The 18,198-nt window shown below is 40.4% G+C and overlaps 1 protein-coding gene across 1 annotated transcript in view; it reads right to left on the bottom strand.

Annotated features, from left to right (window-relative positions):
• Positions 1-441: 441 nt before the first annotated feature.
• Positions 442-18,198, bottom strand: part of LOC116761163 (thymidylate synthase-like) — a 53,528-nt gene continuing 35,771 nt past the window's right edge. The window contains 3 exon segments of the mRNA XM_032646934.1: positions 442-757; positions 759-931; positions 933-1,072. Of these exon segments, the coding sequence (XP_032502825.1) occupies positions 442-757; positions 759-931; positions 933-1,072 (629 nt within the window).

The following is an 18,198-nucleotide window of genomic DNA, read 5'->3' as shown; positions in this document are numbered from 1 at the left end:
ACTGAGTCTGTGTGCCTAGAGCCCGTGCTCCACAACAAGAGAAGCCACTGCAATGAGAAGCCCATGCACCACAACGAAGAGTAGTTCCTGCTCGCCGCAACTAGAGAAAGCCCACCTGCAGCAACGAAGATCCAACACAGCCAAAAATAAAAACAAACAAACCAGAAATAGACTCACAGACATAGAAAACAAATTTATGGTTACCAAAGGAGAAAGGTGGGGGAAGGATAAATTAGGAATTTGGGACCAACAGATACAAACCACTATATGCAACATAGATAAACAACAAGGGCTCACTGCACAGCATAGGGAACCATATTCAATATCCTGCAACAACATTCAATGGAAAAGAATCTGAAAAAGTATACACAACCAAATCACCCTGCTGTACACCTCAAACACTGCAAATCAACCATACCTCAATTAAAAAAAAATAGCACTCTAAGTAGCCATTTCCATTTTAATAGTGGGATGGGGACTGTAGCCTTCAATCTGAAAGTCTTCAGCCGTGAAGTCATCAATTTTCTCAACTTTTCCAAGGATTTTGAGCTTTGGGAAAGGCCTTGATTCTCCCTGAAGCTGCATTTTCAGCAGCTCAATGTGATCCAGGTAAATGTGTGCATCTCCCAAAGTGTGTACAGAGTCACCTGGCTTCAGGCCTGTGATGTGTGCGATCATGTAGGTGAGCAGGGCATAGCTGGCGATGTTGAAGGACACACTCAGGCCCCCGTCTCCTGACCTCTGGTACAGCTGCAGGACAGTCATGGTTCATCGCATAGAAGTGGCAAAGGGCATGGCAGAGGGGCAGGGTGGTGGGGTATGAGAGGAAGATCTTTCGATTCCAAGCACGTAGAATGATTCTTCTGTCTTCAGGGTTGGTTTTGATTGTGTCAATCACCTTTTGCAGTTGGTCTACTCCTTGACCTGAATAAATTTAAATCCACATCTTTGTATTCGGCCACCAAAAGCCTCCACTGAAAGCTATAAACTAGGCCTAAATCCCCTTCTTCTCTGATGGAGAGTACCAGGCTGTCCAAGAAGTCTTGGGACCTGTAGGCATCCGAGATTTTCACTCAGGAGACCCTGGCTCTTCCTGTGACCACTAAAGTCTTTTTATTCTTAGTCACAGTTTCAATCTCCCCTTTTCTTTCTTTCTTTCTTTTTTTTTTTTTTTTTGCGGTACGCGGGCCTCTCACTGCTGAGGCCTCTCCTGTTGCGGAGCACAGGCTCCGGACGCGCAGGCTCAGCGGCCATGGCTCACGGGCCTAGCCGCTCTGCGGCATGTGGGATCTTCCTGGACCGGGGCACGAACCCGCGTCCCCTGCATCGGCAGGCGGACTCTCAACCACTGCGCCACCAGGGAAGCCCCCCCCGCTTTTATTTCTTAAACGTAGTAAACATACTTGTAGGTTTCTTCCAGTATCTGAAGTTTATAGGTTAGTTCATGTCACTTGCTGCTTCTGCTGACTCTTTCACGGTGAGTTAAAATCTTCCCGTGGTTAGGGATTTTTGACTCTTTTCATAATTTTTACCCATGGGAATTTTTGAGGCCTACATTGAAGGTGGGTTCTTTTAGGATTTTCATTTGTTTCTGCCAAATGTCTGGGGCATTACCAATGTGGGACAGTTTTATCCTGAAGTATTTATTTAAGGTTTCTCAGTCCAAGGTATTATGTGTTTGGGCTACAAACTTTCGAAAGAATCAGCTTGTGTTAAGAATTCTCGAGGGAGATGTTTCCCCCCTCTATCTAGTGACAGTATTTAGGGCTGGGCAGGCAATTTTATTTGCTGCCTCCTTTGGCTGTGGCTGGCTGATTTCTTGTTCACCCCGACATTGTGAGTGTGGCTTTTTGTGGTTCCACTTTATGGAGGGAGGGGATCTCCTATAGGACATCCGACTTTAGATTGACCCTTATGATATTTAAGGTCAGGAAATGAAGTTCAGGGACTCTGGAGTTGGGCAAATGCCCTCAGAGTAAATGTCAACTTTGGGGCTCTACTTCTCTGTGTTTCCACTTTCTCTTGATTTTTGGGTTTTGAGGATTCTTAATTTTCTTGGTGAGCCCATAAATGCCTTAAAAAAAGATGTTTTCAGTATTCCACCCAGAGTTTTTAATTGCTGTGGGCAAAGCATTGTTGGCAGAGGTAGGCTGGGCTGCTTCCCCTTACTTTGGTCGGCCTTAGCAGATAAGAATTTCTTCCTTCTGGCCCTGAGTTATTTTCCTTGACAGATTGACAAATCTCAGTGTAACATCTACATCTCCTCTGTGAATGTACATATGATCTCCTCTGATTATGAACTTTTTTCAACGCCTTTTAAATGTTTTTTTAATTTTACAATATGCCTCAGTGGAACTGACCTTACTTGGGGCTACAGCAGAATGTGTAAATGGCTTCTCTTTGGGCTACTTGGAATGCCTAAATATACTATCCTAAATGGACATTTCCCAGTGAAGCTGATTTATGAACAGAAATCAGTGTTGAGAAATGATGGCATATGAAATAAGATTTGGGGGAAATTTCATGCATATTTCTACTATGGAGAACAGCACCCTCGATTAAAACATAGGTTATCCCTTTCTATTTATTGTCTTCCATAGGATGCATACACTAGTCTCAGTAGAAAGAGATAATCCCCCCTCATTTCAATCCTTACATAACCGTTCAGGAAACTGTCTGCCATCTTGGCTGGACTGGGCAGGGGCTGAGCAGAATAAGAGAGTTTAAGGGGCTTTCAAATCTCTTTTTTTCTTTGCGGTACGCGGGCCTCTCACTGCTGTGGTTTCTCCTGTTGCGGAGCTCAGGCTCCAGACGCGAAGGCTCAGCGGCCATGGCTCACGGGCCCAGCTGCTTCACGGTATGTGGGCTTTTCCCGGACCGGGGCACGAACCCGTGCTCCTTGTATTGAGAGGCGGATGCTCAACCACTGCGCCACCAGTACAGCCCTCCAATGTCCTGAAAATCTTCGGAATAATAAAGTCACGTGGGAGAGGAGCTTCAAGATGGCGGAAGAGTAAGACGTGGAGATTGCCTTCCTCCCCACAAATACATCAGAAATACAACTACATGTGGAACAACCCCTGCAGAACACCTACTGAACGCTGGCAGAAGACCTCAGACCTCCCGAAAGGCAAGAAACTCCCCCACGTACCTGGATAGGGCAAAAGAAAAAAGAAAAGAGAGACAAAAGAATAGGGACGGGACTTGCACCAGTGGGAGGGAGCTGTGAAGGAGGAAAGGAAGCCCCTTCGTGGGTGGAGACGGGGGTGGGGGTGACGGGGGCGGGGGAAGCTTTGGAGCCACGGAGGCGAGCACAGCCACAGGGGTGTGTAGTGCAAAGCGGAGAGATTCCGCCTAGAGGATTGGTGCTGACCGGCACTCACCAGCCCGAGAGGCTTGTCTGCTCACCCGCCGGGGTGGGCGGGGCGGGGAGCTGAGGCTCGGGCTTCTGTTGGATCCCAGGCAGAGGACTGGGGTTGGTGGCGTGAACACAGCCTGAAGGGGTTAGTGCACCACGGCTAGCCGGGAGGGAGTCCGGGAAAAGGTCTGGAGCTGCCGAAGAGGCAAGAGACCTTTTCTTACCTCTTTGCTTCCTGGTGCGCGAGGAGAGGGGATTAAGAGCGTCGCTTAAAGGAGCTCCAGAGACGGGCGCGAGCTGCTGCTATCAGTGCGGACCCAAGAGACGGGCGTGAGACGCTAAGGCCGCTGCTGCTGCCACCAAGAAGCCCGTGTGTGAGCACAGGTCACTCTCCAGACCGCCCCTCTCGGGAGGCTGTGCAGCCCGCCACAGCCAGGGTCTCGTGATCCAGGGACAGCTTCCCCGGGAGAACACACGCAGCGCCTCAGGCTGGTGCAACGTCATGCTGGCCTCTGCAGCCGCAGAATCGACCCGCACTCTGTACCCGTCCCTGCACCCGGCCTGAGTGAGCCAGAGCCCCCGAATCAGCTGGTCTTTTAACCCCGTCCTGTCTGAGCAGGAACAGACGCCCTCCGGCCACCTACACGCAGAGGCGGGTCCAAATCCAAAGCTGAACCCCGGGAGCTGTGAGAACAAAGAGAAAGGGAAATCTCTCCGAGCAGCCTCAGGAGCAGCGGATTAAATCTCCACAATCAACTTGATGTACCCTGCATCTGTGGAATACCTGAATAGACAACGAATCATCCCAAATTGAGGTGGTGGACTTTGGGAGCAATGATATATATATATATATATATATATATATATATATATATATATATATATATATATTTCTCTTTCCCCATATGGATGACAGGGTCTTGGTGCTCCGCCCGGGCGTCAGGCCTGTGCCTCTGAGGTGGGAGAGCCGAGTTCAGGACACTGGTCCACAAGTAACCTCCCAGCTCCACGTAATGTCAAACTCCGAAAATCTACCAGAGATCTCCATCTCAATGCCAAGACCCACCTCCACTCAATGACCAGCAGGCTCCAGTGCTGGACATCCTATGCCAAACAACTAGCAAGACAGGAACACAACCCCACCCATTAGCAGAGAGGCTGCCTAAAATCATAATAAGGTCACAGACACCCCAAAACACACCACCAGATGTGCACCTGCCCACCAGAAAGACAAGATCCAGCCTCATCCACCAGAACACAGGCACTAGTCCCCTCCACCAGGAAGCCTACACAACCCACTAAAACAACCTTACCCACTGGGGGCAGACACCAAAAACAATGGGAACTACGAACCTGCAGCCTGTGAAAAGGAGACTCCAAACACAGTAAGTTAAGCAAAATGAGAAGACAGAAGAACACAGCAGATGAAGGAGCAAGGTAAAAATCAAGCAGACCAAACAAATGAAGAGGAAATAGGCAGTCTACCTGAAAGGGAATTCAGAAAAATGATAGTAAAGATGATCCAAAATCTTGGAAATATAATGGAGAAAATGCAAGAAACATTTAACAAGGACCTAGAAGAACTAAAGAACAAACAAACAATGATGAACACACAATAAATGAAATTAAATGTTCTCTATATGGGATCAATAGCAGAATAACTGAGGCAGAAGAACGGATAAGTGACCTGGAAGATAAAATAGTGGAAATAACTACTGCAGAGCAGAATAAAGAAAAAAGAATGAAAAGAACTGAGGACAGTCTCAGAGACCTCTGGGACAACATTAAACACACCAACATTCGAATTATAGGAGTTCCAGAAGAAGAAGAGAAAAAGAAAGGGACTGAGAAAATATTTGAAGAGATTATGGTTGAAAACTTCCCTAATATGGGAAAGGAAATAGTTAATCCAGTCCAGGAAGCACAGAGAGTCCCATACAGGATAAATCCAAGGAGAAACACTCCAAGACACATATTAATCAAATTATCAAAATTTAGTTACAAAGAAAAAATATTGAAAGCAGCAAGGGAAAAACAACAAATAGCATACAAGGGAATCCCCATAAGGTTAACTGCAGAAACTCTGCAGACCAGAAGGGAGTGGCAGAACATATTTAAAGTGATGAAAGGGAAAAACCTACAACCAAGATTACTCTACCCAGCAAGGATCTCATTCAGATTTGATGGAGAAATTAAAGCCTTTACAGATAAGCAAAAGTTAAAGAGAATTCAGCAGCACTATACCAGCTTTACAACAAATGCTAGAGGAACTTCTCTAGGTAGGAAACACAAGAGAAGGAAAAGACCTACAAAAACAAACCCCAAACAATTAAGAAAATGGTAACAGGAACACAAATATTGATAATTACCTTAAATGTAAATGGATTAAATGCTCCCACCGAAAGACATAGACTGGCTGAATGGATGCGAAAACAAGGCCTGTATATATGCTGTCTACAGGAGACCCACTTCAGACCTGGGACACATACAGACTGAAAGTGAGGGGATGGAAAAAGATATTCCATGCAAATGGAAATCAACAGAAAGCTGGAGTAGCAATTCTCATATCAGACAAAATAGACTTTAAAACAAAGACTATTACAAGAGACAAAGAGGGACACTACATAATGGTCAAGGGGTCAATCCAAGAAGAAGATATAACAATTGTAAATATTTATGCTTCCAACATAGGAGCACCTCAATACATAAGGCAAATACTAACAGCCATAAAAGGGGAACTTGACAGTAACACAGTTACAGTAGGGGACTTTAACACCCCACTTTCACCAATGGACAGATCATCCAAAGTGAAAATAAATAAGGAAACACAAGCTTTAAATGATACATTAAACAAGATGGACTTAATTGGTATTTATAAGACATTCCATCCAAAAACAACAGAATGCACTTTCTGCTCAAGTGCTCATGGAACATTCTCCAGGATAGATCATATCTTGGGTCACAAATCAAGCCTTGGTAATTTTAAGAAAATTGAAATCGTATCAAGCATGTTTTCTGACCACAATGCTATGAAACTAGATATCAATTATAGGAAAAAATCTGTAAAAAATACAACACATGGAGGCTAAACAATACACTACTTAATAACCAAGAGATCACTGAAGAAATCAAAGAGGAAATCAAAAAATACCTAGAAACAAATGACAATGAAAACACTATGACCCCAAACCTATGGGATACAGCAAAAGCAATTCTAAGAGGAAAGTTTATAGCAATACAATCCTACCATAAGAAACAAAGAACATCTCAAACAAAAAACCTAACCTTACACCTAAAGCAGTTAGAGAAAGAAGAACAAAAAACCCCCAAAGTTAGCAGAAGGAAAGAAATCATAAAGATCAGATCAGTAATAAGTGAAAAAGAAATGGAGGAAAAATCACAAAGATCAATAAATCTAAAAGCTGGTTCTTTGAGAAGATAAACCAAATTGATAAACGATTAGCCAGACTCATCAAGAAAAAAGGGGAGAAGACAAAGCAATAGAATTAGAAATGAAAAAGGAGAAGTAACAACTGACACTGCAGAAATACAAAGGATCATGAGAGATTACTACAAGCAACTATATGCCAATAAAATGGACAACCTGGAAGAAATGGACAAATTCTTAGAAATGCACAACCTTCCGAGACTGAACCAGGAAGAAATAGAAAATATGAACAGACCAATCACAAGCACTGAAATTGAAACTGTGATTAAAAATCTTCCAAAAACAAAAGCCCAAGGCCAGATGGCTTCACAGGCAAATTCTATCAAACATTTAGAGAAGAGCTAATACCTATCCTTCTCAAACTCTTCCAAAATATAGCGGAGGGTGGAACCCTCCAAACTCATTCTACAAGGCCACCATCACCCTGATACCAAAACCAGACAAAGATGTCACAAAGAAAGAAAACTACAGGCCAATATCACTGATGAACATACATGCAAAAATCCTCAACAAAATACTAGCAAACAGAATCCAACAACATTAAAAGGATCATACACCATGATCAAGTGGGGTTTATCCCAGAAATGCAAGGGTTCTTCAATATACGCAAATCAATCAATGTGATACAAGAATAAAAACCATATGATCACGTCAATAGATGCAGGAAAAGCTTTGACAAAATTCAACACCCATTTATGATAAAAACCCTCCAGAAAGTAGACAGAGAGGGAACTTACCTCAACATAATAGAGGCCATATATGACAAACCCACAGCCAACATCGTCCTCAATGGTGAAAAACTGAAACCATTTCCTCTAAGATCAGGAATAAGACAAGGTTGCCCACTCTCACCACTATTATTCAACATAGTTTTAGAAGTTTTAACTGCAGCAGTCAGCGAAGAAAAAGAAATAAAAGGAATCCAAATCGGAAAAGAAGAAGCAAAGCTGTCATTGTTTGCAGATGACATGATACTATATGTAGAGAACCCTAACGATGCTACCAGAAAACTACTAGAGCTAATCAATGAATTTAGTAAAGTAGCAGGATACAATATTAATGTACAGAAATCTCTTGCATTCCTATACACTAATGATGAAAAATCTGAAAGTGGAATTAAGGAAACACTCCCATTTACCACTGCAACAAAAAGAATAAAACACCTAGGAATAAACCTCCCTAAGGAGAAAAAAGACCTGTATGTGGCAAATTATAAGACACTGATGAAGGAAATTAAAGGTGATACAAATAGATGGAGAGATATACAATTATCTTGGATTGGAAGAATCAACATTGTGAAAATGACTATACTACCCAAAGCAATCTATAGATTCAATGCAATCCCTATCAAACTACCACTGGCATTTTTCACAGAACTAGAACAACCAATCTCACAGTTTGTATGGAAATACAAAAGACCCCGAATAGTCAAAGCAATCTTGAGAACGAAAAACGGAGCTGGAGGAATCAGGCTCCCTGACTTCAGACTATACTACAAAGCTACAGTAATCAAGACAGTATGGTACTGGCACAAAAACAGAAATATAGATCAATGGAACAGGATAGAAAGCCCAGAGATAAACCCATGCACATATGGTCACCTTATTTTTGATAAAGGAGGCAAGAATATACAATGGGGAAAAGACAGCCTCTTCAATAAGTGGTGCTGGAAAAACTGGATAGCTACATGTAAAAGAATGAAATTAGAACACTCCCTAACACCATACAGAAAAAGAAACTCAAAATGGATTAGAGACCTAAATGTAAGGCCAGACACTATCAAACTCTTAGAGGGAAACATAGGCAGAACACTCTATGACATAAATCACAGCAAGATCCTTTTTGACCCACCTCCTAGAGAAATGGAAATAAAAACAAAACTATTCAAGTGGGACCTATTGAAACTTAAAAGCTTTTGCACAGAAAAGCAATCCATAAACAAGATGAAAAGACATCCTTAAGAATGGGAGGAAATATTTACAAATGAAGCAACTGACAAAGGACTAATCTCCAAAATATACAAACAGCTCATGGAGCTCAATATCAAAAAGCAAACAACCCAATCCAAAAATGGGCAGAAGGTCTAAATAGACATTTCCCTAAAGAAGATATACATATTGTCAACAAACATGTGAAAGAATGCTCAACATCATTAATCATTAGAGAAATACAAATCAAAACTATAATGAGACATCACCTCACACCGGTCGGAATGGCCATCATCAAAAAATCTAGAAACAATAAATGCTGGAGAGGGTGTGGAGGAAAGCGAACCCTCTTGCAGTGTCGGTGGGAATGTTATTTGATACAGCCACTATGGGGAACAGTATGGAGGTTCCTTAAAGAACTAAAAATAGAACTACCATATGACCCAGCAATCCCACTCCTGAGCATATACCCTGAGAAAACCATAATTCAAGAAGAGTCATGTAGCAAAATGTTCATTGCAGCTCTACTTACAATAGCCAAGACATGGAAGCAGCCGAAGTGTCCATTGACAGATGAATGGGTAAAGAAGATGTGGCACATATATACAATGAAATATTACTCAGCCATAAAAAGAAATGAAATTGAGTTATTTGTAGTGAGGTGGATGGACCTAGAGTCTGTCATACAGAGTGAAGTAAGTCAGAAAGAGAAAAAAAATACCATATGCTAACACATATATATGGAATCTAAAAAAAAAAAAACAGGTCATGAAGAACGTAGGAGCAGGATGGGAATAAAGATGCAGACCTACTAGAGAATGGACTTGAAGACACGGGGAGCGGGAAGGGTAAGCAGGGACAAAGTGAGAGAGTGGCATGGACATATATACACTACCAAATGTAAAACTGATAGCTAGTGAGAATCAGTCGCATAGCATAGGGTGATCAGCTCGGTGCTTTTTGACCACCTAGAGGGGTGGGATAGGCAGGGTGGGAGGGAGGGAGATGCAAGAGGGAAGAGTTATGGGAATATATGTATATGTGTAGCTGATTCACTTTGTTATAAAGCAGAAACTAACACACCATTGTAAAGCAATTATACTCCGGTAAAGATGTTAAAAAAAAAAAAAAAAAGAAAGAAAGTCAAATGGGAGGACCGAACTGAACTCTCAGGTCCAGTGATGGGGAATGATGCTGACACGTGGTTACCCTAGACTTGAATTTGTTGGGAGGGGATACAGGAGTTTAGATCTCAGACATTTCAGAAACTTTCTTTCCTTTTTTTCAGATTTAAAGCCAAAACTATATAAATTGATGAAATTTTCTCCATCGAGAACTGATCAAGGCTATTTTAAACGGTGGGTTAGATCCAAGGCAATTTGCTTAATATTGTCATTATCTATATGAATTGCTGATCTTTCTTCTGTTTTTTAAGTTCCTGTTACTTTTGAATGTTAATTATTGAGATTGCTTCAGTTTGTGTATGTGAATGCATATGTTAGATATGTACGTGTGTGTATTATTTTGGGATGGTATCCATTCTGCCCTCCTATATTTCTTTCTTAATCTTGATTATAATCTGCAAGACAGATTACCTGGAAGCAGTTTCCATCCATCTTACTCTGGTTCATTCATTCGAAAAATATTTGAGTGCCTCCCTTGAGCCCAGTGCTGTGCTATGTGTTCATTCAAATTTATTTAGGTCAATAATTATTGTACACTCTATATTTGGTAGATACTACCTGGATGAATAATGCACCCTCCCTGGACCCAAGAAAATCAGTTTTGTTAGATAGAAACATTTAAATTTTAGGAAAAATAATTTGGCAGTTTTGCATCGATAAAATATGGAGATAGCTTCTTTAACTTGCTGCTTGTGAAAACCTCATCTTGTGTATTTATAGATTCTACTTAATCCAAGTGAACTAGGAAAATGTTACTTTTAAAGCATTCTCTTTTTTATTTTACCTCTTTCTGAAACACTTTAGGGTCTAATGTCTCCTTTCCCTTTAGCATTTAGCAAATAAAACATAAGTATGATTTCCCATATACATAAATGATCCATGCCAAAAATGAAGGAATTTTATCTTGTGTCCTCATAGTGGGGAATGTTGTAGGTAGTCATATTTTCCAAGATCCTGCAAGGATTTGACAAGACATAAAGGAACAAGGCCCAGGTATTTGCTGGATAGCTTAGGTTTACTTTAAATATAGAAAAATACCACCAATAGAAAAGAAGTGGGGAAAACTGAAATCTAGAATTTTTTTTTTTTTTTTTTTTTAGGACTGCAGTGTTCTTATTTTCAAAGATACTTAGTAATGTGAATGAAGCAACATGATACTGCCTGCTAGAGATTGTAAGGAAATCTGCTGGAGTGATCGAGATAGAATTATGAGTCGTTCATAACTTATTTGTTTTTAAAAAAGGATGCTTTCAGATTATAATACCAATAGTAATCATAAATTGTACCACTGAGTGTTTAGTGTGTGCCAGGAACTTCTCTAAGTATATTGTTAACTCTAATCTTCATGGCAATCTGCTATGAAGTGTGTATTATTATGATCTGCATTTTACGGATAAGAAAATGGAGGCACAATAAGGTTAAGTAATTTGTCCAGGTCACAACAATGGTGAGACAAGATTCGAACCCGGAAGGACTGACTCTATAAAGTCCGTGGCCCTAAGCTTTACTACCTCCTTGTTTGCCTTTTGATTACAACAGTATGAACATTTGCACTATCCATCTTGTTTTCCATAATATTTTTAATCTTTTAATTCACTTAGAAAATCTTATTTTTTTTATAGATTGTGAAAATGCCACCCAAGACATTGCCCAATATATTAAAAGATTAGTGGAGTCCAAATTTACAAATTGCAAGATGGGATATTTTTATTGATGGCGATTTGCATTCTGAAATAGTTATACTGTTTGCATATATCTAAAAAGTATTAAAAAAGGAGAGAGAGAGAGAGAGAGAGAGAGAGAGAGAGAGAGAGAGAGAGAGAGAGAGAGAGAGCTTCATATACACACAAAACTCCACAGTGATAAATTGGATAATTCACAGTGATGTCTAATCATCTTAGGGAATGGACTGTTTTCTTCTAGTCTTTGAATGTTCATACTGATATTTAGAGTAGTATATCCTCATTGACCCCTTCCATTAGATGGTGGTCTAAAATTATGCTTCCGTTGCTCTTCTGTCCTCCCTCGGGAAGCGAAAGATGATGAATTCAGCATAAAGCTGGACCTCACTGTATAAGTACGTAGCCTGACTGCTGGGCGCATCAGGATAACTTTCATGATACACAGAGGTAACACAATGGAAATCACAGTTTAGAAATCCAATTTATCTTGCTGTGAATAGAATTGCCTCCAATCCTGATGACAATTAGTTTTGTTCCATAACACTGTTATAGAAATGTGACATTGAAAAACTACTTGTAATCTACTGAAGCATTCGTCTACCATGAGTTCATGCCATGGAGGGAAAAAATCCCCATATAAGTGTTAATTCCACTTATGTGAAAAAACATAAAAGGGTTTTTTACAAAGAGCGGCCACAAGGTCAGGGTATAACTGCTGAGGTAATGAAGTGAAGGCTTCCCTGAAACTTCTAGTTGCTTATACATTCTATTAAAGCTGCAAAATTCTGCTGATTCTTTTTTCTCAAAATCACTGGGGTTGCGGCTCAGTCACATTATGGATTAAGCGGGGAGTGATGCCAGCCTTTAATGTTTCCTGGAACTGCATAGAGCCTGCCACTGATGCTCTTGGCTGGCCTTGGCTTTCCTCTTTGGTTCCAGCATCCTCCTCCTCTTCTTCTGACATTGCCGGTCAAGTCCATTCAGTACTTATACTATTGTGTCGAAAATCCTCAAATTGCACTTTCACATTCACTGTGAGAATAAAATGCCCCCTGGTATAGAGTACTCTAGAAAAAAAAAACCAACCCTGAAATATGGGTAACTTATTTGCTTCTGTAGGCAAACACGCATCAAAAGAAAAATCTGTAGTTTGATAAGATTGGACTCAGACATCTTGCAACTCAACTGTATGTGTGTTTGTTGATCACTACAGGAGCTTGGAGAGATCTGGAGCAGGGCTGACTTGGGTGGGAATCCAGTGCCACCATTTACCAGCTGTGTGGGCTGGTGCATATACTTATTTGGCAAATAGTTCTGAATTTGAGTTTCTTCATTGGTAAACGGGGGATAATAGCTATCTTGCATGGTTATTGTGGAATTAGATGTTATGTATACAGTGTGCTTAGTATATCCTAAGTGTTAAGTGCTAGCTGTTATTATCAGGCTATGTGACTTTGTTCCCACCCTTAAGGAGATTGTTCTGGAAGAAGAGAGAAAGCATGCACATAAATACCTGTGCTTCAAGGCAGAAGGAATGAAGGCCACGAAGGAGCCTCAAAATGTCTTGATGTGAGTGCTATGGAGAGAGCCTATTGGCTGGGATATGGCAACAACCTCTTAACTGGTCTTCCTGACTGTTGTCTTGCCCCCTCCAATTTACTCTTCATAAAACAGCCAACGTGTCCTTTCTTAAATGCAGATCCTCCTATGGTTTCACATTCCCTTTGAGATAAAGTGTTCAGTATATGAACTCTGCTTAATTCTCCAACTTTCTCTCTTTCCCTCTACCTTTCTCATTCCTAAAACATACATTGCATGAGCTAGCTCTACTAAGTTTTTTTTTTAGTTCTGTAGTAGTCAGCGTTCTCCAGAGAAACAGAACCAAATATGTATACGCACATACTCACACACATTTATTTTTATATACACACACATACATGCAACATGCAGTTGACCTTGAACAATGCGGGAGTTAGGGGCGCCAACCCTTGCACAGTCAAAAATCCAAGTACAACTTCACAGTCAGTCCCCTGTATCCTCAGTGCCAAATCCCCAATTTAAGCAACCTCGGGCTGTTTAGTGCTATAGTATTCATTGAAAAAAATCCCCATATAAGTGGACCCATGCTGTTCAAACTCATGTTGTTCAAGGGTCAATTGTGTATGTATGTGTATATAAATATAAATATAAATAAATATATATAAAATAAATGATGATGATGATGATGATGATGATGAATTGGCTCACATAATTATAGAGGCTGAGAAGTCCTCAGATCTGCAGTCATCAAGCTGGAGATCCAGGAGAACCAGTGCTACAGTTTCAGTCTGAATCAAAGGCTGGGGAACTAGGATAGCTGATGGTGAAAGTTCCAGTCTGAGGGCAGGAAAAGACTAATGTCCAAGCTCAAAATGTCAGGCAAGTGAAATTCCCTTTTACTCAGCCTTTTTTGTTCTATTTAGGTCTTCAGTTGATTGGATGAGGCTCTCGCACATTAGGGAGGGCAGTCTGCTTTACTCAGTCTATCAACTCAAATGTCAATCTCATCTAGAAACACCCTCACAAACATAGTAATGTTTGGCCAAATATCTGGGCACCTCATGGCCCAATCAAGTGGACACATAAAATTAACTATCACAAGTTTTAAGAACATGGCTTGTTCTCATTTACTGCTGTTCTTTTGCACTTGCTGTTCCCTATGCCTGGACTGTTCTTGGTCTCCCGACCCCTAGCTCATTCCTACTGGATCTTCAGGTCTCAGTGTGCAAGTCACTCCTTCCAGACTGGGGTAGGTCCCTCTCCTGTGGTACTCTCCAGCTTCCCTATCAGAGCTTGCTTCTCTGTGCACTGTAATTTCCTGTTTACTTGTCTCTGTCACAGAGAACTTGTCAAGAGCTTGTTTTTATTGCTTCTATAATATATCTCCTGTGTCTAATGCAGGATCCAGCACATTGAAGTCACCCAATAGTTGTTCATTGAATGAATGAATAGATTTAGGGAAGGAGGTGGAAGTTGATGTGGGTCTTAGGGGAAGGAAGATTTCATAAGAAGTATAATGTCCAATTTGGGAAAAACAAGTACAGGGAATACCAAAATATTCACCAGGGAATTAAGACTTCAGATGTTTGTAGAGAGATTCTGAAAGCCAGCAGTCATTTTCTATACCCAAAATAATTGTAGTCATCATAAAGTAGTCTCCAGGAGGCAAGGGGCTTTGTTTTTCATCATATTTTAAGAAACTTTACTCTTAAATTTTTATGTATGAAAAATTAGAAGATATAGAAGTTGAAAAATAGTGTAATGAAGCTCTGTATACTCACCTTAAACAATTATTAACATTGCCACATTTACTGCTGCTCCTTTTTTTTTGGCTGAAGAATTTTAAAGCAAATCCTGGACAATCTGATATTTTTTGCCCCTAAATATTTAAATGTGTTTATACATATATTTATTTATTTATTATTTATTTATTTTTGGCTGCACTGGGTCTTCGTTGCTGTGCCCGGGCTTTCTCTAGTTGTGGCCAGCGGGGGGCTACCCTTCATTGTAGAGCACTGACTTCTCACTGTGGTGGCTTATCTTGTTGTGGAGCCCGGGCTCTAGAGTGCAGGCTCAGTAGTTGTGGCGCAGGGGCTTAGTTGCTCTGCGGCATGTGGGATCTTCCCGGACAAGGGCTCAAACCCGTGTCCTCTGCATTGGCAGGTGGATTCTTAAACACTGCGCCACCAGGGGAACCCTAAATGTATTTATATATCTTTAAAAATAAGAATATCTTCTTCTTAAAAAAAAATTAATTTTTGGCTGCATTGGGTCTTTGTTGCTGTGCACGGGCTTTCTCTAGTTGCAGCAAGCAGGGGCTACTCTTTGTTGTGGTGCACGGGCTTCTCATTGCAGTGGCTTCTCGTGTTGTGGAGCCCGGGCTCTAGGCACGGGCTTCAGTAGTTGTGGCTCACGGGGTCTAGAGTGCAGGCTCAGTAGTTGTGGCGCATGGCCTTAGTTGCTCTGTGGCATGTGGGATCTTCCCGGACCAGGGCTCGAACCCGTGTCCGCTGCATTGACAGGCGGATTCTTAACCACTGTGCCACCGGGGAAGTCCCAAGAATATCTTCTTAACCACTGTATCACATAATAATGGCATAATAGCCCCCCCCAAATTAGCATTATTTCCTTAGTGTCATTTAATATCCAGTCCATGTTTGAATTTCTCAAAAATGTCCTTTTTTATTTTAACAAGTGGTTTGTTTGAGGTAGAATGCAAATAAGGCAAACACATCTGATTGTTATGTCTCTTGAGTCCTTTAAAATCTTTAACAGTATCCTTACCCACCCTTTTTACTCATGTCATTGACTTGTTGAAAAGTCCAGGTTAGTTGTCATGGAGAATAGCCCTCATTCTGATTTGTCTGATTGTTTCTGAATGGTAGATTTTAACCTGTTCTTCTTTCCCTTGTATTTTCCATAAACTGGAAGTTAAAGTCTTAAGTTCAGGTTCAACATTTTGACAAGAATATGTCATAGGTGGAGTTGGGTACTTCATATTATATCAGGATGTACATACTGTCCTCTGGTTTTAGGGGTGCTAAGAGTGGTCATCTGATCCTTCTGTTGTAAAGTTGCATGTTCCCCCTTATAATCAGTGAGGCGTTACTTTGGTACCCCATGGATATCTGGTTATCATTATCCTTTTACCTAATTGTTTTGCCAACTATTGATGGTTGCCTGAACAATGATTCTATTAAGGGTTGCAAATGCTATAATCCCTGCTATATTTATCAGTTGGAATTCTTCTGAAAAGAAGAGTTTTCTTTCATCAATTAGAGCTATTTGGTATTCCAAAATAAAGTCTTTTTTTTAAAGACAGGCAAGATAAATTCTAAATTTATTCTCTTCAAAGGGCTTTTTAAAAAGTTTCATCATGGATTTTTATATATTCATTGTGTTTCAACCAATTGCAATCATTATTCTCTTTGATGTTCAAATTGTGCCATTTCTGGCCAGTCAGAGTTCCCTTAAGTTGGTTTCTGTGACTTGTTGACAAGTCCCTTTAAACTTTGATGGTTTCCTTGCTTTCTAGAGCAACAAAATGTTCCAAACTCATCTTGTATTATTTCCTGCCCTAGGCCTGGAATCCACTTTTCTCCAAGGAGTCCTGGTTCTTTTTAGTGGTTTGTAATATTTGAGTCCCAAATATGGTCAGTAGGGGTGCTCATTACTGGGCTGTTGTGGCTTTCAAGCCTAGTAATGTGCATTGAAAAAGCCCATGAGTTCATTCTGAAATTTCCAATTCAAATTTAACTTTGTAGAGTTTTTACTTAAAAAATTACACATTTGGATCTTTTCTGAAAACCTTGATTCTTAATAACAGCAATATACTTTTCTATAGCATTTTCATACTATATATATGAATAGTTAAAAATGGCTACACCAATATTACTACCAGCAATCAGATTACTAAATAGAAGTTAAGGGATTTTTTTCTTTTTGTCTTTAGAATATATTTCATTAAATAAGTATGGCCAAATACTGTGTTTTAAAGCCATTTAATTATTTATTTTCTCTGTGTGGTAAATTATCTTTTCTAATGACTTATACACCACTACTAATGAGTCTTCATTATACTTGAATTCTAATAGAATTAGTTCCTGGGGGGAGGGGCACTGGAGATTAGAGTTGCATTCTAAATCAATTAGTTAGAACAACGCAAAAGCAGAGAAAAAATCTGTTACGTAAGTATGTGGTCACACAACAGATTCAATCTTACTGAGCCTTGTCAGGGAGTGGAGAACAGCAGATGTAGAATTTTCCTGCCAATGTGAATTATTTGGCTTCCTGGGTAATATCAGACTTCTGCAGGTTTCTTAATACACACCAAACCATGGATTCTACCAGATTTCCTTTCACCTACTTGTTTTCCAGGTCATGTTGGTGTAAGCGTGTACTGAACAAAAGGTTGGGAATGTGGTTAGGTTAGAAGCAAAGAAGGCAGTTGTCTTTCACTAGTGTTGAAAGTGGGAATGAAGAAGATGCCTGGTGATTTTGCTGCTCCAATGGTGTACCCTTTGAGTACAGCTAGGGTAGGAAGAGTGAGAGAGAAGTCAGATGAATTTTAGGGAAAAAGAGATGGAAAGAAAGGAAGGAGGTGTAGGAAGATAAAAATTACAGTAGTACTTCTCTACTGTACCAGACACTGGCTAGACAATTTAATTAGTTTAAGTAGTTCTCAGAACTCAGATCACTTTCACACTGTCTCTTTAAAATGGACCAGAGGGTGTATATTGCCAATACCATTTTAGCAAAAGTTTTTAGCGTCTTCTTGGGTCTGGTATAACATAGTGATCTCTTTTAAACATTTTCTTAGACTAGATATATACTTTGGGTTGAGGCTGAGACCAAGTCTCTCATTCAATGTTTTTGTAAAGAAATAATTAGGAACATCAGTATTATAATCACTTTCATTTTATTTTCCCAAGCCCCTAGCCTAGGGTCTGGCACATAATAAGTGCTCAATAAATGTTTGTTGAATGATTGAATTGCCCAAGTACTTTTCAAACCCTTCCAACCCCAAGATGGAAGGGGGAACTAAAAATATACTCATGAA

This window comes from Phocoena sinus, chromosome 10, assembly GCF_008692025.1.
Source record: "Phocoena sinus isolate mPhoSin1 chromosome 10, mPhoSin1.pri, whole genome shotgun sequence".
NCBI lineage: Eukaryota > Metazoa > Chordata > Mammalia > Artiodactyla > Phocoenidae > Phocoena > Phocoena sinus.
Note: the sequence above shows the minus strand (reverse complement) of the source record. Positions and strands in the feature narration are given on the sequence as shown.